Raw genomic sequence first — 23,177 nt, forward strand, 5'->3', positions numbered from 1 at the left:
CAAACCTGCACGACTAAAGGATGAATTCATCTGATGCCTAAAGTCACTGAGTTGCAGAGGAGGAGCGAATTGCTCTCCGAATTTCTATATGGAGCTTCTCCCTGACTGGGAGTGTTTAAAGTTGGAGAAGCAGCAGCAGCAGCAACGAATGAATCAATCCATCCACGGCCGCGGATGAGCAGCTGTCCCCCGGGGTAAGTTTCTGGTTGAAGGACTCCTTTCACAGCACGGAGGGAGAAATGCCTGCAGAGTCTGCCGAGACTCTCGACACTTTTTATTACACTTTTTATGTTGGTACGTTACTATCTCACTGTTAGTGTCCATCTAGTTTTGAATCAATAACTAGATTCAAAACTTGTGTCGCAACTCTGATGCGACACAACAGCCTCTTAAACGCACGTGCGTCCCAGCGGAAGGGAACTCCCTGTCTTGGCTCGCAGTAGCAGATCCGCATCCCGATGAGGAAATACAATGTTTGGTTAAGTCATCTCCGGTTGCTACCCTGCTTCTACTAACGACATTGCTTTCACTACACACATCCACGTCACCATGGCACCAGCTGACCCAAAACAAGAGCTCTAATTTATTTATCACACAGCAAAGGAAAGTTTGATAATTTTCTGATTCATCTTTACAGAGAGACCTGTTTGGCCGTCAAAGGCAAAAGCAAACTAATATTACGAGAGCCCTGCGTGTTATGTTTACAAAGACTGAATCTAACTTTACATATGCTTTCAAAATGCATGACATGCAAATTAATTTCAAATCTAGATTTTTTAAAATGATTTTTGTGAACTGTAGCGGCGGGCCACCGACTATTTACGGTTAATTTTTCTGTAAAACGTTAACTCCAAATTATTTGCGGGAAATCCTGCTGTGGATTTCCCGTTAGAGCAAATCTGAAATACTCAAAAGAAAATGCAGATCTGTCAAGATATTATAGAATAGCATTAGCATTAGCTTTTGCTATGATCCCAGCCAGCATGCCTAGGTGTGCCCATTTGTGGGGGAAAGGAGGGCTGATATATGGGTCCCATATGGGTTTGTCTGCGGGTTCCACGATGGCCCCACATGGGTTTGCCCATGTAGGGCCATCGTGGAACCCAGGGACAAACCCATATGGGACCCATATGGCCTGCCCTCCTTTTCCCCACATGGGGCCCACCTAAGCATGCTGGCAGGGGATGTTTGAGTTGTACTTGTCCCTTTTTAAATGAAGTTCAGTACCTGCAGTGCGTCACACTTCTGGCCGCCATTTGCAAAGCAGCGACATTTATTTGTTCTGATTGTCTGTATCCAAGATAAGGAAGAGATAAGGAAGACCGTGGATGTTCCGTTGTACTAAGGTGGTTTCCATTGTCTGTATTAATACGTCAGGATATCTTTGGTGTTTGAACTTTGAACTCACTAAAATGCGCACAGTAAGTGCCTTTAATCATGTTTTTAAACTTACTGATCATACTGACAATTTGATTTTTTTAGCATCTTTAATTGGAATTTATTGAGACAATAACAAATCACAATTCTTATTGCGATAAGAAAGTTCTCATGATAGTCGATATATGTTACGATAAGTTCCCACTTCCATGTACTCTTTTATCATTTGTTGGTTGTTTTTGCTGCTTTTGCTTGTTGGACACATATTCCATGGGAAGTATAACTGCAAATCAATTTGTTTCAGATCATCAAACAAATAAAGTTATATAACTCTTGAGTAAATAAATAAAAAAAAATAGTTTTCAAATAATGGCTTCATTTATTAAAGGAAATAAAGCTTTCTGAACCAACCAGGCTCTATGCAGGTGTAATAAACATTTAGTTGTCCATTTTGACAATTCATGAGTTAATGTGGAATAACCAAACTTTTTGGGTTCAAATTCAGAGGCCACACCCAGAGGTCTGATTACTGCCAGAACTATAGAGTCAAGAAATCACTGCAGCAGAACCTGTCTGACAACATGAAGTAGGCCGAAAGATCTGAAGAGCAACTCTTTGTATTCTGATCTAAATAAATTTAAGAACAGAGGAGAGACCATGTTTCTAGAAAATACTTATTTTCTTAGACTTTGGAAGTCCATGACACTAAAGTTAGTGTTAAGGGTTCACTAGAAATTATTAAACAGCCACTCAAAGGGATGTATTTCTGTGGTATGACTTTAAATAGGCCTTTTATGCTAAAAATCTCTCTGGTTAAATGAAATGAATTCTGTAAGGAAGAGTGGGCTAAGATTCCCTGGAGATGCAGTAAACAAGTTAAAAAAATGTACCCTGGTCAGATGAGACCAAAATTTGACTTTTTCCTTAATGTAAAATACTGTTTATAGGAGAACTAACGTTGAATGCCACCCTGAATACACCAATACCATTGTGAAACACGATGGTGGCTGCATTAGGCTAGGTGGATGCTTTTCTTCAGCAGGAAAAAGAAACTTGGAGGGCAGATGGAAGGAGCTAAAAGTAGCAATTATGAAAGAATATCTGTTAGAGGCAATAAAAGATCACAGCTACAACGCCATGGTTTATGTCAAAGCTAATTCATTAGTTAGAGAGGCCTAATCCAAGTCCAGACTTAAATTTAGTTGAGGATCTGTTTCAAGATTTGGAAATACTTGATCTCCATCCTGTCTGACTAAGCTTGTGTAAAAAGCATGTATCATTTCCTTCCTCTTTATCGTTTAGCTCTGCTTTGCGTTACTGATACAATAAACAGATCTGTGGATCTGTTTATTTGGATCTGTGTATTGTATCATACTTTAGCAATGTGCTAAGTATGTTTTTCTTACTATCTATAGACATTTCCAAACCAGTTTCAGAGGCCGTTTCAGTCAGGTATTTTGTGCTAATGGGTTGTCGTCATCCAACCTGCTCAGTCAGCTTTAGGCTCCGAGGGAACCGGTGGTGTCAGTTGAGGCTTGTACTGAGTGTGTGAACACAGACGCAGGATATGTCCACACAGGTTAGTACGGGACATTTTTGCATTTTTGTCAGGTTTTCCAGAATACTCTTGTAGCTGCTTGCTGCATTATCTTGTTAGGGATCTATTTGAAGAACTGCTGGCCGCTTGTCATTGACCAACAAACGACTGGGTGGATGGATGTTTCTCTAGATGGGCAGATAGAGTTTTCATGTGGCTGAAATTGAATAAAACTCATTGATTTGGGTTACATTTAGATCGTCTTCCAATGTGCTACAAGTTTACCTGTAATGAATTCAAGAGAACAAAGGAAACTTTCACCTTGTGGTGGTGCAAGAAAAGGATAGGGTGAGCTTGAAAGACAGACCGATTTAAGTTGTAGGGAAATAATTTTTTATTACCATTGCATCTCAGTGCAGCATTCTGTGTTAAAGCCTAACCTTCCACCCTGGTTTAGTGTTCCAGTTTGTTCTTCTTCCACAAACTCCAGTTCTATGAATCGAGACGGCAGCGAATGCCGAGGGTGTGTCTGAAACATTCTCAGAAAGACTGTATACAGTGTGTTAGGTTTGAGGAAGGATACACACACTCACACACGCTCTGGCAGAGACATACAGAGGAAGACTGTGCCGCCGCGCTCCCCTCTGCTTTGCACGGCTGACACATAAGAGCGTCAGTGTGCTGGTGTGTTGAACACGCCCCCCACCTCCTGTTTTTGGAGAACGGCTTTGCTCCGCTTGACTTGTTTTACATCCTCATTTTAGCGTAGACCTGAAACAGTAAAACATTACCCCGTAGTTTCAGAAAACAGATGAGTGGACTTTGTCTTTTAAACGCTTTAGAGGAAAGCAGGAAGTCAGTTCTGTTTGAGGAGTCTGTAGGAGTGATGGTGTATAGTAGCAGTGACAGTAGTTTGAGTGAGGTAGTAACCTCAGAGAGGAGGCATACCGCTGCTCCTCCCACCACCAGCAGAGTAGCGTTGGACACTGCTTGTGGTTAGAAGTGAGATTCCTGCTCAGGTTTGGTGTGGATGGTCTGCCTCTGTCGCCTTCCTCTGCCCCTCTATGCATGGGAAGCTCTACATCTGGGGTCACGACAATGACATGACGAGGGAAGGAGGAAGTTCAGCTAAAACCATTGAGGAACTTCAGGAAATATGACGCCGAAGAGTGAAGAATATTTGTCCTCAGACATCCAGGATATAGCAGATGTGAAGCTGGTAATACATTTTTACTCTGTGACTTTGCCATTGTGTCTCCAGTGTGAGACACACACATTACTGTTTGTGCAGTTGTCCAAAGTTTGCCAACAAATGTACGTGTGTTGCTAGCTAACATAGCATGAGTGACTGTGATTGAACATCTGGGGCCTTGTATTCAAAGGGACAGTGTGATGTAAAATTGACTTTTTGAGCTTTATTTCATGTTATAATATTCTTCCTTTATTGAAAATATACCTGGAGTGTTGCTTTGATTTTTCCATGTATACTTGAGAAATCCTTTAATTTCTCGTGGCAACCATTCAGCTGTGCAAAACGCTTGGGTGGACCTAGCTCTGCCTTGGAGATGAAGCTTCTCATAAGCTCCTTCAAACTAGCCAGCAGCAATTAGCAAACACCTGGTGGAACTGAGCATCTGCTGAGCTCATTATATCAGCTACGTCTCAGTAAAATGCTGGTAAAAAATGTTATTAAAGGGTTAACAGAGGAGCCATGTTATGACGGCTTCTTGAAGGTGGCCTTTCAGAAAGAGCTGGAGTATTTAAAGAGACAGAGACCCAATTTTAAGCCATTAAATTACACAGTCAAATCTCTTTTAAGTTATATTTGCTATGTATGTAGAATTTCTATAAGAACTGAAGGTAATACTGCCCCTTTAAAACACATCTTTTTGCACACAAAAAGATGTCATATTTCTTCAGTTGGCAATATTAGCTTAGCCTAGACATTTGTTTCTGCTGAAATAATCTTACTTTAGTTTTTGAACATCCTAAAAGGCTCCAATACCAGCTGAGAGCTCGGACAAAGAGCCCTCCACGATGGTTTCGTCCACACCCCACCCCTCACGGTTAAAGTATCTGTCCCTGGGGGTCCTGGTGCTGCAGACCACATCACTGGTTCTCACCATGCGCTATTCCCGGACCCTGAAGGAGGACGGCCCCCGCTACCTGGCCTCCTCTGCTGTAGTGACTGCTGAGGTCCTTAAAATCTTTACATGTACCTTCCTCGTCTTCATGGAAAACAGTGAGTGGGTTCTTTCTCCTATGGCTCATGCAGTAATACACAAATGCTCCCCTGTCCCTTATCTATGACGGTGTACTAGGACCATTAAGGGATAGAACAAAAGGAGGAGAAAATTCCGCCAAAAATTCTCAGAATTTTTTTAGAAAACAACTTGGAGATTTCAGAGTTTCAAAAGTTGAAAATGTTCGACGTTTTCAATTCAGATATCAAGTTTGCAAAAATTTTATTGTTTTCAACATTGCAGAGATTAATCTCAAAAGGTAGTTTTTTTCTAGAAAGTTTTCAACTTTTGAAACTCTGAAATGTCCATGTTTCTAGAACAATTCTGAGCCTAATCTCAAAATGTCTTTGTTTTTCTAGCAGATTTTCAACTTTTGAAATTTTTATGCTTTTTATTTGCAAAATATTCAGACAAAATATTAATATTAATATTAAAATTCCAAAAGGTTTTTTGGCCAATATTTACTCCTCCATTTTTTTTTATATATCTACAGTGGCCCTAATACACCATCATACTTATACTGTATGGGCGGACCCAACAACTCTCTCTCTGTTTCTGTCAGAATACAGTTTGCGGGCGATGAACCTGCTGCTGAAAGAGGAGATTGTGAAGAAGCCTGTGGAGACCATGAAGCTGGCCGTGCCTGCAGGGATCTACACGCTACAGAACAATCTGCTCTATGTCGCCCTGTCCAACCTGGATGCAGCCACCTATCAGGTTACACATGGATGTGATTGGTCAGGCTGACTGTGGGTTAGCAGTTTTTCTCAGAAGTTAAGGAGTTCCGTGGCTCTCTGACTCATTCCTTCCGGGAAAATTGCAAATACCTTCCAGTTTCAAAGGGCCTCATTACGATGCCTGATGGGAGTGGTATTTAGTTTATATTAGTCTTTAGTGGAACTTTTAAATGTTGACAGCAATAATTACTTGTAGTTCAAAGCAGCAACAGCCATCAGCAGCACTGTGTCACTAGGTCATTGCTGTCCTGCAACTCAGTGATAAGGTAGTTTAGTGAAGCGTCCTCTGGTTTTATTATGCTAGAAGGTCTGCAAATATGTAAGAAAGAGGTCAATGTAATGAAACATCAATGTAAGTAAGCACTTTAAGTTGCACAGAACATTTTCATGCTGAAAGGCTGCACAAACTTTTAATTGCATTTGTTTTTTACAATTTGTGCTAACTCTAACAAATGAAACTAACATCCATCCAAAAACAATAAGCACTTATCATTCTTTTCTTTATCAAAAATAATTCTGTTAGGACTAAAACAAGTGCTCTGAAAAGGGGGAAAAACAAACATACATTTATATTGTTTATCTGTGATGGACGCAGGTCACCTACCAGCTGAAGATCCTCACTACGGCTCTGTTCTCCATCTCCATGCTGGGGAAGAGGCTGGGTCTGTACCAGTGGCTCTCCTTACTGAGCCTCATGGCTGGAGTCACGCTGGTGCAGGTGAGTCAGGTCCATTGAATTCTGCCAAGTTGGTTTCCATGGCGAACGTTCACAACCGGCGTGCTCTCACTGCACACTGCGAGCGAGACTAATGGGTCCAGAATTTAGTTCAGTCAAAGTTTGGCATCTGACGCCCTCAACCTGAGGTCTAGAAAACACAATTTCACAATTGCGGCGTTTCCGTTGCACAAGAAATAAAATAAAAATCACATGTGAATAAGTTTGTTCATGCGATAAGTCATTACAAATCATGTTAGCGATGGATGTAAACAGTTACATGAGATATATTCACAATTCAGTGCTCATCATCTATCAGCCAATCAGGGGAGACGTTGGTATCTTATTTAGATGTTGGAGCGACAAGCCCCGCCTACTTGGGAGCGGCTCTGTAAGCAACGTTTTGGGGAAATTGTAGTCTATGATTTTACAGATGATAGATTCAACACATTCGAATAATAAACTCAACGTTTTATGATCTGCGATGAGCTCTGGTGGAGCCAGCTGAGCTTTGTCGATGAAAGCCAACGCCAACAAACAAATGAAAAGTTTTTCCATTGCGTTTTTGCAAAATACACCAATTTCGATAGGGGAGAAAAGCCAACTCATTCTATTGCTTTTTTTTTTTTTGCAATTGGCATGCTTCTATTAATAAGATTTATTTTCCAATTTTATGGTCAATTGAGCTGTAGACATTCTGTGACAGAGGTACTCTCTTTTGGGAGTGAAAAAGCGATCATACCCAAGTGATGGGCAGCAATAGCTCCACCAATGTCAAAGTTCAAGAAACAGATGAAGTACTGAGTCTTCTGAACGTTCTGAGGGAAAGAAAAGAGCAGAGTATGCAAACGAAATAGCTTCACCAGTGCCTTAATAGACATAGGTACACACAGAAGCACTGTGCCAGGTGTACTTTCTATAGGATAGAAAAATAAAACCATAAGCTGGCATCAGCTGATCCCAACAATGCACACTCAACTGTCTCTTTTCACTAAACTGTCCTGTTTTCTATCAGTCTGATCACAACGTGTCCTGATCATCTGATCTAACCCATGTTCGTCCTCCCCAGTGGCCCACCAACTCTACAGGAGAGCAGAAGGTTCTGACTGCGGGCTCCCAGGTGGTTGGAGTGGTGGCGGTGCTGATGGCCTGCGTGTCCAGCGGTTTTGCTGGAGTTTACTTCGAGAAGATCCTAAAGGAGACCAAGCAGAGTGTGTGGGTCCGCAACATACAGCTGGGTACGATTCTGAACCTAACATCATGGTTATGACTGGCCACAAAGGGACAGTATTATGTAAAATCGACTTTTTTTAAAGCTTTACATCATGTTATAATAGAATTTCACCATCAAAAACATAGCGGAAGTGTTGCATTGACATTTTCCTTCATGTTTGAGAAATCATTTAGTCTCCTGTGGGAACCATTCAGCTGTGCAAAACGCCAGGTTGGACTTAACTCCGCCTTTGTGATGAAGCTCCTCAGCTTCATCTCAAATTATTTACACACACACACACGCACGCATGTGCACACACTCACACACGCACACAGTCTTTTGATATACATATTTATATATGACATAAATTACTTTATTTATTTTTATTTCTGTATTAACTTTCTAAACCTGGGACCAGAGTCTGAATTTTGTTCCAAAAACAAGCTAATGGTGGCATGACAATGAAGTACAAAGTCAAATGTCTTTTAAGCCATATACAGTAACTGAAGGTAATATAGTTGTTTAATTGTGCTATAAAATGGTACCATGTTGCTGAAAAACATTTTACTGCACCTTTAAAGACACCAAGGCACTATTTCTTGATGAACCTGTAAAGGCTGTTGTTCTGCATGCCCCAGTTTCCCTCCAGTTGCTTTTCATTGGTAGCATTTTTAGATTGTCTGCTTGCGCTCAGGTTTCCTGAGAAAGCGTTTGTACAGCTGCTCCTCTTTCACCCCCCGGCAGTCGGTACCAATGTTAGGTGTGCCACAGAAACAGGTTTTTCATGCCCAGCAGCTGTCATCGCCTTCACCTTCCTAATGTTCCTAATGTTCTCCTTTTCAGCTGATAATGGGTATATTTAAAACCTCACACGTGAGAAGAGCAGTATTTCTTTCTTTCTCTTTAGTGAAACATTCTGAACCTAACAAAGTCTACAGTGAATAACAAAGGTAATGGCGGAATGTGTTAAAGCAAAAGGTGGACGTTTACTTGTATATTTCCTGCTGTGGAGAATCATCAAGCTATTTTATTTTTCCAGGTTTGTTTAGCTTCCTGTTGGGCTTTTTGGGAATGATGGTGTATGACGGCCAGAGCGTGAGACAGTCCGGGATGTTTCAGGGCTACAACGCCATCACCTGGACAGTTGTTGTACTGCAGGTTGGCTCGCTTTGATTCCCTTCAGTGTCTCAGAGTTTACCATTTTATTTCCAGAAGAAAACTGGTTGAAACTGGAAGAAAAAGAATACAGTCCTTAACTTGACTTTGACTTTTATTTCATTCTAAATAGTTCGTAGGAAATATACACTGCACCATGCAGGTAGTATTCACACCCCTCAAACTTTTTTCACATTTTATCACGTTACGGTCACAGACCACTGTATTTTAATTGGATTTTATCTCAGACCAACACATGGTCAAAGGAAGTAGAAATATGAATATAATAAATAATAAAGCTAATATAATAAAGCTCTTTAAAAAATAAAAAGCCTGAGCTTCCATTTTTTACTTAACCCCTCTCCTTCTAACGTTCGCTATTGAACCTCTGAGGCCTTCACTTTTGGATTTGTACTGAGATCATTTAAGAGTATCAAAATAAGGAGGGCTGGACATACTGCTGCTCTTTTCAGATTGCCTTTTTTAAGCTTCAAACTTGGCAACCTTTCATTTGAATCTGTCTTATAACATAAAATAAAAATTATGGTTGTCACTGGACAAACAGGGTGTGAATATTTATGCTGCATTTTTATTTTGTTTATTTCATTTCACCTTTATTTAACTAAGTAAGTTCATTGATAAGAAGCTCACATTTTTAACAATGAATTGTTCAGAAAACATGAAAACATCACACAACAGAATACATGGTCAGTAGTGTCTGGTGAAATGAAAGGTCAGAGTAAGCAAAAATAATTTATGTTTCCACTTCTTACTACTATAGGACCAGTGTTTTGACATCAAATCATTTAAAATAATTTTTTATTACTATTACTATTCGGGGTTATTTACAAAGTGAAAGTAGGTGTGGTTTAACTGGTTTGTTGGGATCACATGAAAAACTTTCAGACTTTCAAACTTTGCGTTGCAGGCTGTGGGCGGACTGGTCGTCGCCGTGGTGATTAAGTACGCCGACAACATCCTCAAAGGATTCGCTACCTCCGTGTCCATCATCATGTCCACCCTCATCTCGTATTTCCTCCTGAACGACTTCCACCCCACAGGGTAACCGTGGTGACATTAACAGAGCCTTGCAACCCGTCGTTTGTGTATTGGATTGGTATAAATCTCTACGCTCTCTCTCTCTTTCTCTTTCTCTCTCTCTCTCTCTCTCTCTCTCTCTATCTCTCTCTCTCTGCCTCTCTGCTCCTGCAGGGTGTTTTTCCTGGGAGCGATGCTGGTGATTGCTGCCACATTTCTTTACGGCTACCAGGGCAAGCCCGCTAACGGCACCGTCAAAGTGTAGTCAGGGAGCTCCAGCGAGCTGATGGATGGGATGGGATGGCAGACCTCCAACCCTCCACACCTCCCTCCTCCTCCCGCATCGATGGACTGTGAACTGTAACCACCGCTCTGGTGCTCCCATGCTTAAGATGCAGGAAGAGTAGGAGCAGCGGATCTGGTTACCGTGGAGCCACTTCAGCTGAAATCATGGAGGGTCCAATTTCTTTGCAGAAAACATAAGGTCAATCACACTGTGACACTGTGAAGACGAGGAGAGCAGTTCAGTCTGCAGTCACGGGAACTTGGGCTGTTTTTGTTTAATGAATTTTTTAACTTTAGTGACTCGGTGATGGGAAACAGCGTCTTCCTAAACCAGAGCATCAGATCTGACAGCATTCGAGTCAGATGGGGAGCGCGCAGGCTCCCTCTAGTGGCGGGATGAGGAGAAACCTTGCTGCAAAGAGGAGGGGTTTACCTCCGCCAAGAGATGCTGGATGTTCTTTTTTTTTCCAAACAAGATGAGATAAATGTAATGAAAGCAACATGACTGCCCTGACATTGCTGGTCACCGTCTCGGTATCTATTTGAAAAAGATTTTTTTCTGTCGTTCTATAAATGCAAAATAAAGACTTTACGGATGAATGAATTAAAGTATGCTTCTAATTGATTTTTCACTCACTTCAGAGGGAGTTGGGGTCTGTGTGTGTGTTCCTGTGTCCACTCTCACACTGATATGTTCACAAAAGAGAAGAGGAGCAAGGCACACCCATGAACATTTTGAAATTTTTTTTTCTCTTTCCCCTTCCCTTCCAGTTGCGCCTCACTCTGGAAAACCAAACCTGTCTCTATAGCAACAGATGGCTGAGTAAGCCGAGGTGCTGTGACAAAAGCAGAGACACCAAATTACCGTGCCCGGTTTGACCTCGGACTGTTTTCACCAGACTCATCGTGTTCTGCGTTGTACGTTTGGTGATGGAAAGAAAAGGCGAGGAGGAGTGGAAAAAGTGCAGTGGGAGAGGAAGGTGAGGCATGAACCTGGAGAGAAGCACAGATGGAGGATGAGTCATGTGACAACGTGTGTGGAGTGGCAGGCAGGACCTTGGAAAACTGTCAGAACGAGCCGATGGACGGACCACAACCAGGAAAACAAGGAGGAGGTGAAGGTGGCAGGGCCGTCAACAGAAGGTTGGGTAAAGGGCGGCTGCTAGTAATCTGGGGTTGGAACGCCAATTTAAAGCATTTTAAGAACAAAAAATAAAACAAGCAAACAAACACTCAATCTTCCTGTTCTGTAACTTATTCAGAAAAAAAAAGTTCAATTTCTGCACAGATTCCTCTCAGATTCATATGTTTCTAGTGGGGGTGAATTGATTGCAGTTTTCTGGCCAATCACCGATTTTCTTTTGCCTGAAAAGATAACCAAATATTGATGTGTTTCCCTGCTTATAGAGTGTTCACAAGAAAAACAAACTTTTTTCTTATATTTCAGTATCTAGGGTGCACCAGTTACAGGTCTGTGGCCGATCACAGATCCTTAAAAAGCCTGACCTGCTCATTCCAATTTTGGTCAATACAGATTTGTCTGAAAAGTTGCTGAATGTAGCAAAAAGGTTGCTGGCAACAGTGGGATGATTATTATTAACCACACATGCGGAAATGTAACCAAGTGGTCATCTGTCAGTCAGTCCTCTCTCATGTCAGGGCAAAAGAAGACAGAAGTTGACTTTCAGACTTTTGCGGACTTAGATAAGATCCATTACTTATATAAATATTATATTGCGATCTCTCAAAATTAAAGAAAACGGGCCGATTCATCGTCCAGCTGATTTATCAGTGCACCGTTAATTTTAAACTTTAACTTCAGTTCATTTTGATGATGATGGCTTACAGCCTTATAACAAAAACTGCAAAAATCAGTTGTTACATAAGACAAGATATAACAATAGATTCTACTAATTATCAAACTAGTACATCAGTAGAGTGAGGGGAGGCGATGAGACTGTGGTTCTGCTGAGGTGTTCAGAAAACATTACACATGCCTCAGTATAAAGTACCATGTGAACAGTCAGCTTGTTCAGTGACCTCTTGCTGGACAGCTGCCTTTAGTCAGCAGGTTTTCTCATTCGTGAAGGCTGTAATATGTTCAAAATAAAACATTTTGACCTCATGTAAAATGAGAAACGGAAGGGTTTCAGTAGCTGTAATCCATCATAATGTAGAGAACTAAACGCTTAGAATATATCACACTCTGCAAAAGAAATCTATATAATAAGACCTTAAAATTTTTTGACTTGAATTTCTTAAATTATGGCATCTGTGATGATATCTTTTGAAAGTATTAAATCACCATATTCAGTATTAATATATGATTTTTGTAGCCCATTTAATAATATGTGCACATAGCTTTAAAGTACTGTAGCTACATTTTTACCCAGGTGCATGATTCTTGAATTATCTGGAAGTACAATTTAAACTTTTTTTTTTTTTTGCAATATGTAACTGGCTCTGACATAAAACAGTAAAGCATAATCTTACTGTGATTACCAACTAAAATATCATGTCATATTTTAGTCTGTGGATTACAGGAGGATAAATTATGGAAGGCCAAAAGTTGAATTAATATTCGATAAATGCAGTTTAATGCAGCAGCACGTCATGAATTGCCAATCAAAGTCAGTGGGCGGGGCTTATACTGCTCTCCAGTCAACCAATCAAAGGCCAGTGTCTATGTAACAATTCAGTGACAGTTTTAATTATTTAACGCTGCTCTGCTGCTGACATAATTAAATAAAGCATGACTTGCATATGTTTGCATAAGATTGAAACATTAAACTAATACAAATTTAATTTTGACATTTAAATTATTGACCCACTTGAGTAAAAATGCATGGATGTATTCATTTCCAGTTTTATTTAAATTGTCACATATATAAATAATCATTTAATCATTTATTTGTTTCTCAAAATCTGATACAGTTTGCCCTCTGTAGGTGGAGAAGTGAGGAGAGAAAAAAAATGACACAAGCATTTATGTGTAGTAAATAAATGTCGCAAGTCTCTGAAGCATGTTCTTTTCTTAAATTCATGTTCATAAAAAATATTACGCGTACAGGACTGCAAGGGAGGGTGGGGGCAGAAGAGTGACTTCTTAGAAGTAGTCTTGGTTTAATTCCAGACCAAGAAAACTGTTAAGAATACATATACAATCCATTACTGGAGTAACTTTATCTGTGACATAACTTTATTAGTGCCACATTGATTGGTGGACACCTCCAGCTACAGTAAGTGTCAGTGTGCCTTATGGCAGTATTCCAAATTATTTACACTGTACTTATAAACTTGTCTGGCATTGTTTTTATTGTTTTTTTTCTTTTCTTATTTAATGCATGAAGAGATCCAGCTCATCTTTAAAGCCATCCGACACCCATTGAAATACAGTATATCAGCTGCACAAAAGAGGCGAAAATATGCCAGAAGAGATAGAGGACTCCTGTGAAAACGGTAGCAGTAGTGTTCCCCTTCCACGTGGCTGCTCTCAATACAATCTGATGGATGCATGGGTTTTAATCTTAAACCTAAAAATACTCATACAATACTTAAGATTCCTTGAACTGATCTGAGTACATCCTTTAATAGCAGTACTGGGTGTGCTGAAGGCCTTTGTTGGCACCGATGAGGTCAAACCAGCCCGCATCGTATTTTGGCTGACTTGTCAATCAAAATGTCTTCAGGTATCAAGTTATACAAAACAAACTGCTGCTCTTAAACTTCTATAAGAACAGTTTTTTTCTTCTTCTTTTTCTTTCAGTCTCCTCACTCTCATGCAATAAGGTCTACATAAGGATGCGGGATGCAGTTCTTGTTGTTGACTAATACCTCTGTGGTACGTCTAAAAACTGGGTTTGTACTTTGCTAAAAATGCAGGCAGAGATAAATATGCAGTTCAAAAATTATCGGGGGCCGGTGGGGTTTAGACAAGCCTTGATGTCGCTCAAGGTCCTGGAGGACAAACTGTGGTGTTTTCTTCTGACTGCTGTGTCAGATTCAAGATTCAACCTTCGCTTTGGCTTAAGGTAACAGTCCACTTCAGTCCTTTAGAGATTAGGAGCTGCAAGGACACCAGCGGGCACTGTGACCACTTCGTCCTCCCTTTTTCCTTAAAGGGAGCACCTATGCTTTTGTCTGTGCAGAGATTTCACCCCCTCCTATTTTGGCGGTATGACCACAAGCGGTGCCCCTCTACGCGGCCTCCACATCAGCACTTGGGCGTCGTTGGCATTTGGCCTTCCCAGAGCGTTGGGAGGGATGGGCTCCTGGTAGTTGAGGATGTGCGGCTGCTCCTGGTACGGTCGACCGACAAGCGAGGCTCGGGAGCCAAGTGGCATGTCCGGATCCACGGCGATGTCAACCCGCATCCTCCACCGCACGGTCTGCAACACAATGCGCTCCTAGAGAAGACAAGAAGGATGTACTCAGTATGGCAGGAATACTCCTTCAACAATGGGAATCATGATGGTCTTGAAATTGCATTATGTTATCTAATACATCATTGTTTGTCTTGAACAAGGTTGTCCAAGTCCACTCCTGGAGAGCTACCACCCTTCAACTTCTAGACGGATGCCTTCTCTAACACAGCTGGATCAAATGAACTCGCCGTTACCAGGTCTTTGCAGAGCTGAGCTGGTGAAAGAATTCAGCCTTTGACTAAAAGGCTGGGAGCAGGGACGCATCTAAAAGTTGCAGGACGGTGGCTCTTGAGTAGTGGAGTTGAGCACCACTGGACTTAAACTATGCCAATCTGTCCAGAGAGAAGCTGAACAAGCTTGTAACTCAACAGAAAACAGGCCTGACTAAAATCTTCGGCTGCAGTCTGACTGAGTTTTAGTGACCACTGCAGGGGCTTTCCATTGGCCATAATTCAGTCATTTGTAACTTTACAAAAAAAGAGAAAAATGCAAGAGGAGCTGATACCATTACAGCCTGTCTGTGTGAAATACAGAGTCTGGATGTACAGCCAGTGTTCTGCATTAACAGCTCGGATAAAAATGTTGATGGACGCACGTGAAACCGAAGCAAAATGATGTGAGAACAGACAGCCGGCATGCTCTCTGCGCTCTACTCCTACCTTGGTGACAGAGTTCATGGCCACCAGCCAGGTGATGAAGCTCTGGTCCCGGGTGATGTGGGTCAGCATCGGGGTGTTGCTGTTGCTGATGGGGACTGCCCAGGTCACGCTGGGGTAGAAGTTGTCATTCATGCTGACCGTCAGCCGAGATGGTTTGGACGTGGGGCCGGTCAGGGTCACCGTCTCCGTGGTGTTGCCATACCAAGGGTAGCTGACGCCATCTGAATCGCTGATGGCCTTCACCCGACCCTCTCGCAGCTCTGGTAGCTCCCAGCTAGACCTGCGCCAGGACAGGAAACTGAAAGGTGAAACTTACTTTGCCTGAGTGAAGAGGCAACATAAAAAGACAGGTGGCGTCTTCTCCTCACATGCCAATATCACCATAGGTGTTGTAGAACTCCATCTGGGTACAGGCCTGGATCCAGCCCACCACCCAGGTCTCATTGCGGGGCACCGGCGGCATCACAACTCCTGCTGAGGCCCTGAAGTAGGGTGTCTTATAACGGAGCACAATCGGTGAGTTCTCCTCTATGATTGTAGGACACTGGTCAATAGAGGCAGACACCTCGTACACCACGATGTTCTCCCGTCTGATGCGGGGCTTGCAGGCGATGCTTTGAAGGCAGCCCATAGTGGAGGCGACAAACAGAAGGAGTAAAAACAGAGAAGGAGGGACCAAGTGATGCCTGGCCAGTATGCTCATCAGTCCCCCCTCAGGGCTCCACCCGTGCCTGGAGAGCAGACCTAAGCTTTTAATTGCACATCACCAGTGATTGGTTGGGAAGGAAGAGTGGAGAGGATGAATGGGGAGTGCCACAGTCACCACAGATCAAGCACACAAACATCCACCATCATATCTCCAGGATGGTGTGGAGAGTGGTTTCGGGGGAGAGTATATCACAGATCTCCGCAGCCTCCTCCCCCCGGTCTGTCTGCTGACTGCCGCACTGCCCTTGGCGCTCGTCCCCAGAAACTGCAATCCGGCCTCCCCTGGGCTGCTGCTTCCGCTCCGCCGAGCGTCCCCCGCTCCTGGTCGAGTCCGCACGTCCGGCTGCACGTCGGTGCCCCTTGATCCTGCTGCCCTGCTGCCGGCTCTGCGCTGTCATGTCAAGTGGCGACAGGGCAGCCAGGTGCGTCAGAGGAGGAGGAGGAGGATGAGGGCTGGGATGCCTTTTGTTCGCTCGGCTTTCCTCGGATTTGCCCGAAATTCACGCGGCGCCCTCGGAAGCCCAAATCGGTGTCTTCATCGCTCTGACCTACATGGAAACAGAAGATGCGAAAAGGCGAGCTCGTAAAGGCGGAGCCAGCGGGGGATGTTTTAATGCTTTCCTCGCAGTGTGCTTCCATCCACGGAGACCCATGAATGGTGTATCATGAATGGAGGCAGTGAGGCGGAATGGACGTGATAAAAGCATACCATCAGCCCCTTGGTTAGCCGCCTCATCGCTAGGCTGTGGATCATAACGGAGCGAAGAGCATCCTCTTCCCAGCGGCGGGTCGCCTTGTACGGTTTGGAGGTGCTGATGCTGTAGAGGCAGCGGAGGGAGGAAGAGAGAGAGAGAGGGCGAGAGTGAGAGAAAGGGATGGATGGAGGGAGGGGCGTCACCCGACCTCTGCATTGAAAAAAATAACAAGTGCACTGGGAGGGCGTGGTCACGGCTCTGCATCACGCACCGTGTGGGGAAACCCCATTGGTGGATGAAGTCAACAGCGGAAGTGGAAGCCGTCCTGTTCTTCCACCGACCGACACAATTGACACGCACTCACCGGTCACCACGGCGCCGCTTCCCTGCTCGCTCGGTGCTGGTTTATGTTGGGCCGCTTGCTTGGTAACGCGTCGCAGAGCTTTTTGAAGCGGGTGTCGCACATCATGAAGCCGCAGGTTATCTTCGTCCTGGGCGGGCCCGGCGCCGGCAAAGGGACGCAGTGCTCCAAAATAGTGGAGGTATGATGGAGGAAAGACAATGAAATCTGGCGACTTCTGTTGCGAAGGTGTAGCTAGGTGACACAAGAAGCTTTGAGTGCTTTGACTCATTATTACGTTTTTATTAACGATGTAGTAGCCATGTCTTCTTTATCGACTTCCGCTTGTCCTCTAAAAATAAATGTTAGCTAGCTAGTTAGCTTCGTTTTTGCTCTGATGCTATGGCGCTTATAAACAAGCAGAACCTGGCACACCGGAAGCAGGAAAGACAAGTTTAATGATGCCAATGAGACCAACACGAGCTTTCTATACAGAGCTAGTTTTATCCAGAGCAAACGACTGAATGAATGAGCGAAGCGAACATGACGTAGAGCAAACAGAGCCGGCAGGATGTTGGATCATTCCCACCGCCTGGTTGGTACAGCTGCAGTTATGTAACAACCAGAGCCAGTCTGGAGGGCACCGGGACCCCCTTCATCAAACAGGAATACATGTTTGAGCAAACATCTATTGATTTACTGACAAGATGGAGTTCACTGTACCGAGCTTAAAGCTTTAGCCTCTTCTCAGTTGTCTCATGAAAATGTGAAACATAACCGTTAAGTTGTCGAAATATGCAAAAATAAATCAATACACTAGGTAAAGGGGTTACCTTATTGGCTGGCTAGCTACTAGCGAGCTTTAGTGTCAAAATTGTCTTTGGTAGTCCTTTTTAAAATATTTCTCTGTGGCTATTTTTACGTTTTTTGCTTCATGATATCCAGAGAGGAGACTCTGCTGCTACTGTGTGGTTATTATCCAGAAGGAATAATAATAAAAAAAAGCTAACCAGGCACCTGTTAGATGTTAATAGAAAGTGAATTCAAACTTTCATGATACGGCCTCCACCGTGTTTCACAGATTATTGATGCCAATCGATTTATGTCTCAGAAATCCCAATTCAGTTAAAAAAAACACTTTATCTGTCCCAAAGGTCGCAACTCGTTTCATGGAAGTACTGGTGATGCTGTGTAAGAATTTCCTGTAGAAGTCAGTCTTGCATCAAAGCTGTTGAGTCCTCTGACTATTGCTGTATGACTGTCTGACGGCTGTCCTGACATGCTAACGCCTCAGTATCCGGGAAGCAGAGACAGTATTCCATCCATAGCAGTGTCTACTGGACAGCACCGTCACTTTTTGCTTTGCTCTGGCTTTTGCTCACAAGCCCCTTCACACTCTTTTTTTTACAACCATTCAGTTCAGTCCTCCAATCAGGTGTTATATTGCTGGGATTTATTAGATCCTAACTCATTAGATTCTAATTTTGTTCTGCTCCAAAATAACCCCAAAATGGAATGTAAAATGAATTAAAAAGCAGCCAGATATTCAATAGAATCATATCTTATGCTATTTTCAATAACGCGAGCATATCACCTTCAAGAGGACTTTGTTTACAAACCGGTTATTGAAGAAAAACCAGTTTCCATCTGTTAGCATAGTATCTTTCTTCCTGTTCTCCGACTGTTTGTGTTTAACTGTAAAACTGGTTTCTTTCTAAAAGCATTCCCAAGTGGCATACACGCTAGACGTTTGGTAGCGAGGGTTTATGATGGAGACTTTGAACCAGCGTGATTGGGTGTTGGCTGCCACGTTGCCAGAGCAGCAGTCAGATCTGAATGACAGAAGCTCCTTTCATTCAGGGCACAAACAGCCAACTTTTTCCAAGCTGCACGCTTACAGTCTGATAAAGCAGTCATCGTTTGTTTGGATAAAAACGGAGGAAGAAATGGATGCATTCATCATGTAACACTGAAGATCAGTTGATCATATGAAAATTCAAATGTTTTCTCTATGTGTGTGTGTTTGTCTGTGTGTGTTTCAGGCCTTCAACTACACTCATTTGTCAGCTGGAGATTTGCTGAGGGCAGAGCGAGGTAGAGAAGGGTCTGAGTTTGGACAGCTCATCGATAACTATATCAAAGAAGGCAAAATCGTCCCGGTGGAGATCACCATCAGCTTACTCAGACAGGTACGCATCAGGTCCAGGTTCTGCATTCAACTTCAGCTTAGCTGGTTATAAACGCTTCGTCAGGGCCAGGCTTATCTTTAGTCGATCAGTTTTATTAATGCAGGAACAAACACTTTTCTTCTTTTTTTTTTCTTTTTTTTTCTTAATTTAGTGTGACTGATAGAACTATGACAGAATATTAGGGCCATTGCAGATAGCAAAACAAAAGAGGTACATTCTCACCAAAAAACTCCTGAGTTTCAAAAGTTGAAAATTTAAAACTTTTGAAGCTTAACATTTCTGTAATTTTTTTTTTTTTAGATTAATCTCGAAATGTGGTGGCTAAATTAGTGGTACTCCCTTTGAGGTTTTTTTTTTTTTTTTATAAATATGACTGAAGACTTTTTTTAAATTTTATTTTTAAATTGTTTGAGCTGATTAGAGTTCCTAAGAACTTCGGACTAGTAATCCATAACCTTTTCTCTGGTGTACTAATTCGTTGTGACACAGAGACCCATTTCTTTTTTTCAGTGGTTTTCAAATGAAAATTAATTTTCTTTTTTCAGTCACATTTTTTTATTATTATTTTTCTTTTGTACTGTATAGTTATACATCAGACCACAGACAAATGTGTCTGGTTGGTCAATGGAGTAAAACTTTATTGACATAAAACTTTATTGATGTATCACCTTTCAAGATAGAAATCCCAAAGTGCTTCAAATTATAGAAAAACACAAAGCAAATTTAAACAAAATTACATTTCAAAAACTAGATAACTACATATGGCTTTCAGTCACCAGTGAAAAAAAGACTCCAAAAATCTAAATGATTATTTCATGCTTAGAGAGATGCAGCAGAATACAGTGAAACTCACACCACTGATCCCAGTATACTCGCACTGTTCAAGCAGAGGTGCATTAAAAGTGACATACACTTCAACAGCATGGCAGAAGTTAATGTTCTTCCAAACTTCCCCACATCCTGTCATGCTCAGACCTGCATCACACATGGTTTTAACCCACCATCATACCTGGAAAGATGGAAAACTGACAGCGGTTTAGGTGAAAACAGCGAAGGAGGGCTCAGCCAATCAGAGCCGGCCTGCCAGACGGAGCGCTCCACTCAGTTTGAGTCGGACGGGCTCAATCTGGTAAAAACACAAAGCATTTCAAGCCCTTAAGGAGGTTGGGGAGATGACTCAACAGAGTTTATTTCAAAATGTTATTTTTATTAGTGCAATGAAAGAAAGTCAGTGTGCCATAATAAACATTCCTGCAGCTGCTCCAAGATTGCCAAGAGGTTGTTTGTTCTGCTTCTTTTCATGAACATCTGTTGTTCTGTAGAAGGTTTTCACAGCTGCTCTGTGAGCCACTCCAACTTTGTTTGTACCAGTCATGCAAACCTACTGTGTTTCCATTCACCGTATAATGGCAAAATTTGACATTTCGAAAATAAATGTGCTTTATTCATCGTATTTTGGTTATGATACCCACATGCATTTTACTGTGTATAGTACAATTTTCAAATTATTTTATTTGTTCCACTTGGAAAAGCTGCACAAACCAACCCAAACCTGTGTGATAATCTTAAAAGAAAATTCCATGTCACTAGCCACACCCAGGTCTGATTACTGTACGCCTTACTAGATGTTTTAATATTTACACAACTTAAGTCTATGCGTCTACAACTGTGTGTCTTTTGACCATATAATTGCACAATTTAACATTTAAAGTAAATTTGCTCAATGAAAACACGCTGATATTGGCCATATTGAAATGGGTGTATTTCACAAATCTGCAACGGAAACACTTTTTTCGTATCACAGGAGTCACATGATCAACAACTGAATATTACCACTGGAGCAAACCATGAAGAAGACGACAGGAAGTAGCTGGAGGAAGGTGGCGCGTTTTTTAACAACTTGTTGCATGAACAATCTTATCTTGGGATTTTAGTCATGTTTCTTATTTAATGGAAACATCGCAATTGCAAAGTTGTGTTTCTGCGACATTAGGGACATGTTTACAAAATTTTGCGCACATTTTGTAACGTGCAGCTGTTGCCATTTTTGTGGTTTACCCCCGTTTAGTCCATGGCAGAGACGATGACCAAAGACCAGACCAAGAACTGTTTCCTAATCGATGGCTTCCCTCGTAACGAGGACAACCTGCAGGGCTGGAACCGGCACATGGAGGGCAAAGCAGACGTCAAGTTTGTGCTTTTCTTTGACTGCAGCAACGAGGTACGCCACTGAACGGGGCATCTGAACCCCCATCCGGTTTATTTTAGTCCAACACATAAAATATGAAGATGTGATATGCACACAGGTTTGCATCGACAGATGTTTAGAAAGAGGGAAGAGCAGCGGACGGACAGATGACAACAGAGAGAGCCTGGAGAAAAGGTGACATGTCTGCTGAGTGCTGAGCGCATGCTTGTTTGATTGGTTTCTTTGTGAAGAAGTCCAACTAAAATCCAGCGTGTCTGATTGCTCTGGCCTATTTAACTGGCCGACTGGATACCTGCGTATGTCGCTGGCCTGATTTACGTCTCGTTCGAGTCCCCTGTGCGGCCCGACCCCAATTACCAGCTACCGTTTCTTCTTCTTCTTCTTACGCAGAATCCAAACCTACCTGAACTCTACGCGACCAATCATCGAGCAATACCAGAAACATGGCAAGGTGTACACCATCGACGCCTCCCGCTCCGTGGATGAGGTGAGGAAACACCGCGCTTCAATACGGCTCGTCGCTTCTCTGTTTCGCCATCCTTAAAGCCAGCTGAAACATTTCCACGTTTTGTCTTTTTTGACTATTCAAACCATAAAACCTACCGTCACTTTCCTAAAATAATGGGCTTAAGTGGTTTTTTTGTCAAAAGCATTTTTGTCTTGACAAAAAAAATGACTTGGGACTTTGTTTAAGGAAGGAGATGACATGAAGAAAACTGATTCCAGGTTTTCAACATTTTCCGCAAATAAAAATCTGAAAAGTGTGGCATGCCTTTGTATTTAGCCTTTGTATTGTGAGCATCTAGCAAAACTTTTTACAGGTTTCTTCTTTCCGTACCTTCATAAAGGCCAGATTTGTAGAGTTCTTGACTAGACATTGGATGTTTTCTCTCAACAATGAGATGCTGCATCACAGACGGTTATCCTTTAAATAAATAAATACTCCTCTACAGCTCTTTCACAGTTACCATGTTCCCCTCTCCTGCTTCTGCTTCTCTGACTAATGCTATCCAGACTTGTGATAATTTTAGATATGATTTTGTTTTGTTTTGTAGTGAAAAGAACAGCAGGTAGAGGAACTCCTGCCTGACTTATCTGCTTCCTCCATCATTCTGGTTCTTTAACAATCATCTCAATTAGGTGACCTCTGAAGCCCTTTGGGCAGGGGTGCCCATAGTCGGTCCTTGAGGGCCGGCATCCTGCATGTTTTAGTTCTCTCCCTGGTTTAACGCACCTGGATCAAATGACGGCTCGTTAGAAGCCCTAAGAGGAACATTGACAAGCTGAAAAGGTTGTTACTACCACCAGGGAGAGAACTAAAACGTGCAGGATACCGGCCCTCGAGGATCGACTTTGGACACCCCTGCCTTTGGGATTTCAAAAATTCAGAACAGTCCTTCTCTAACCATGATCCGCAGGTGTCCCCTAGTGGCCCGCAAGGTACTGCATGTAAACAACAGTTTATTTACAATGACTTGAGCTCAAATCGTAAGCTCAAGATTAAGAACTGAGCTTAATCTTTGGTAAAGCTCAAAGTTAGCTTAACGAAAGATTGTTTTAAAAAATGATAATGGATAAAACTGTATCACTCAAAAACAAAAACTGAAGATACCGGTGGAAAGAAAACAATACCAGAATTAGCAATATGACCAG

The 23,177-nt window shown here is 42.3% G+C and overlaps 3 protein-coding genes across 5 annotated transcripts in view; 2 read left to right on the plus strand and 1 right to left on the minus strand.

Moving 5' to 3' along the window:
* Positions 1-129: 129 nt before the first annotated feature.
* On the plus strand, positions 130-10,909 carry slc35a3b (solute carrier family 35 member A3b). Of its 3 annotated transcripts, none has more exons than XM_016680041.1 (8): positions 130-194; positions 4,910-5,156; positions 5,720-5,874; positions 6,490-6,612; positions 7,679-7,847; positions 8,862-8,980; positions 9,906-10,039; positions 10,190-10,909. In XM_016680041.1, the coding sequence occupies exons 2-8, from the start codon at positions 4,952-4,954 to the stop codon at positions 10,278-10,280; spliced, it is 996 nt and encodes a 331-aa protein (XP_016535527.1). In that variant the 5' UTR covers positions 130-194; positions 4,910-4,951; the 3' UTR covers positions 10,281-10,909. The 3 variants fall into 3 exon arrangements, with proteins under 3 accessions (XP_016535527.1, XP_007568760.1, XP_007568759.1); XM_007568698.2 differs by lacking the exon at positions 130-194 and adding an exon at positions 2,852-2,956; XM_007568697.2 differs by lacking the exon at positions 130-194 and adding an exon at positions 3,020-4,133.
* A 2,698-nt stretch (positions 10,910-13,607) lies between these two features.
* Positions 13,608-16,111, minus strand: fam78ba (family with sequence similarity 78 member Ba). Its single transcript, XM_007568701.2, has 3 exons — positions 15,752-16,111; positions 15,384-15,663; positions 13,608-14,706 (listed from the first exon to the last, which is right to left on the minus strand). Exons 1-3 carry the CDS (start codon positions 16,084-16,086, stop codon positions 14,464-14,466), a joined length of 858 nt encoding a protein of 285 aa, XP_007568763.1. The 5' UTR covers positions 16,087-16,111; the 3' UTR covers positions 13,608-14,463.
* Positions 16,112-17,095: 984 nt separating this feature from the next.
* The window catches only part of cmpk (cytidylate kinase), a 16,295-nt gene continuing 10,213 nt past the window's right edge, over positions 17,096-23,177 (plus strand). Inside the window, exons 1-5 of the mRNA XM_007568769.2 lie at positions 17,096-17,328; positions 19,169-19,315; positions 21,384-21,536; positions 21,622-21,698; positions 21,915-22,011. Of these exons, the coding sequence (XP_007568831.1) occupies positions 17,194-17,328; positions 19,169-19,315; positions 21,384-21,536; positions 21,622-21,698; positions 21,915-22,011 (609 nt within the window). The 5' untranslated portion in view covers positions 17,096-17,193. The remainder of the gene's footprint in view (positions 17,329-19,168; positions 19,316-21,383; positions 21,537-21,621; positions 21,699-21,914; positions 22,012-23,177) is intronic.

This window comes from Poecilia formosa, unplaced genomic scaffold, assembly GCF_000485575.1.
Source record: "Poecilia formosa unplaced genomic scaffold, Poecilia_formosa-5.1.2 Scaffold230, whole genome shotgun sequence".
NCBI classification, from domain to species: Eukaryota; Metazoa; Chordata; class Actinopteri; order Cyprinodontiformes; family Poeciliidae; genus Poecilia; species Poecilia formosa.

What these genes read in the sequence shown, in the direction of transcription:
- fam78ba (XM_007568701.2), bottom strand. Translation starts at nt 16,086, where the DNA reads ATGAGCATACTGGCCAGGCATCACTTGGTCCCTCCTTCTCTGTTTTTA. An exon ending in ACCTATGGTGATATTGGCAT is followed by an intron (nt 15,664 to 15,751) that starts GTGAGGAGAAGA and finishes GTCCTGGCGCAG; the next exon opens with GTCTAGCTGGGAGCTACCAG. An exon ending in CCATGAACTCTGTCACCAAG is followed by an intron (nt 14,707 to 15,383) that starts GTAGGAGTAGAG and finishes TGTCTTCTCTAG; the next exon opens with GAGCGCATTGTGTTGCAGAC.
- slc35a3b (XM_007568697.2), top strand. Translation starts at nt 4,071, where the DNA reads ATGACGCCGAAGAGTGAAGAATATTTGTCCTCAGACATCCAGGATATA. An exon ending in CCTCGTCTTCATGGAAAACA is followed by an intron (nt 5,157 to 5,719) that starts GTGAGTGGGTTC and finishes TGTTTCTGTCAG; the next exon opens with AATACAGTTTGCGGGCGATG. An exon ending in AACGACTTCCACCCCACAGG is followed by an intron (nt 10,040 to 10,189) that starts GTAACCGTGGTG and finishes CTGCTCCTGCAG; the next exon opens with GGTGTTTTTCCTGGGAGCGA.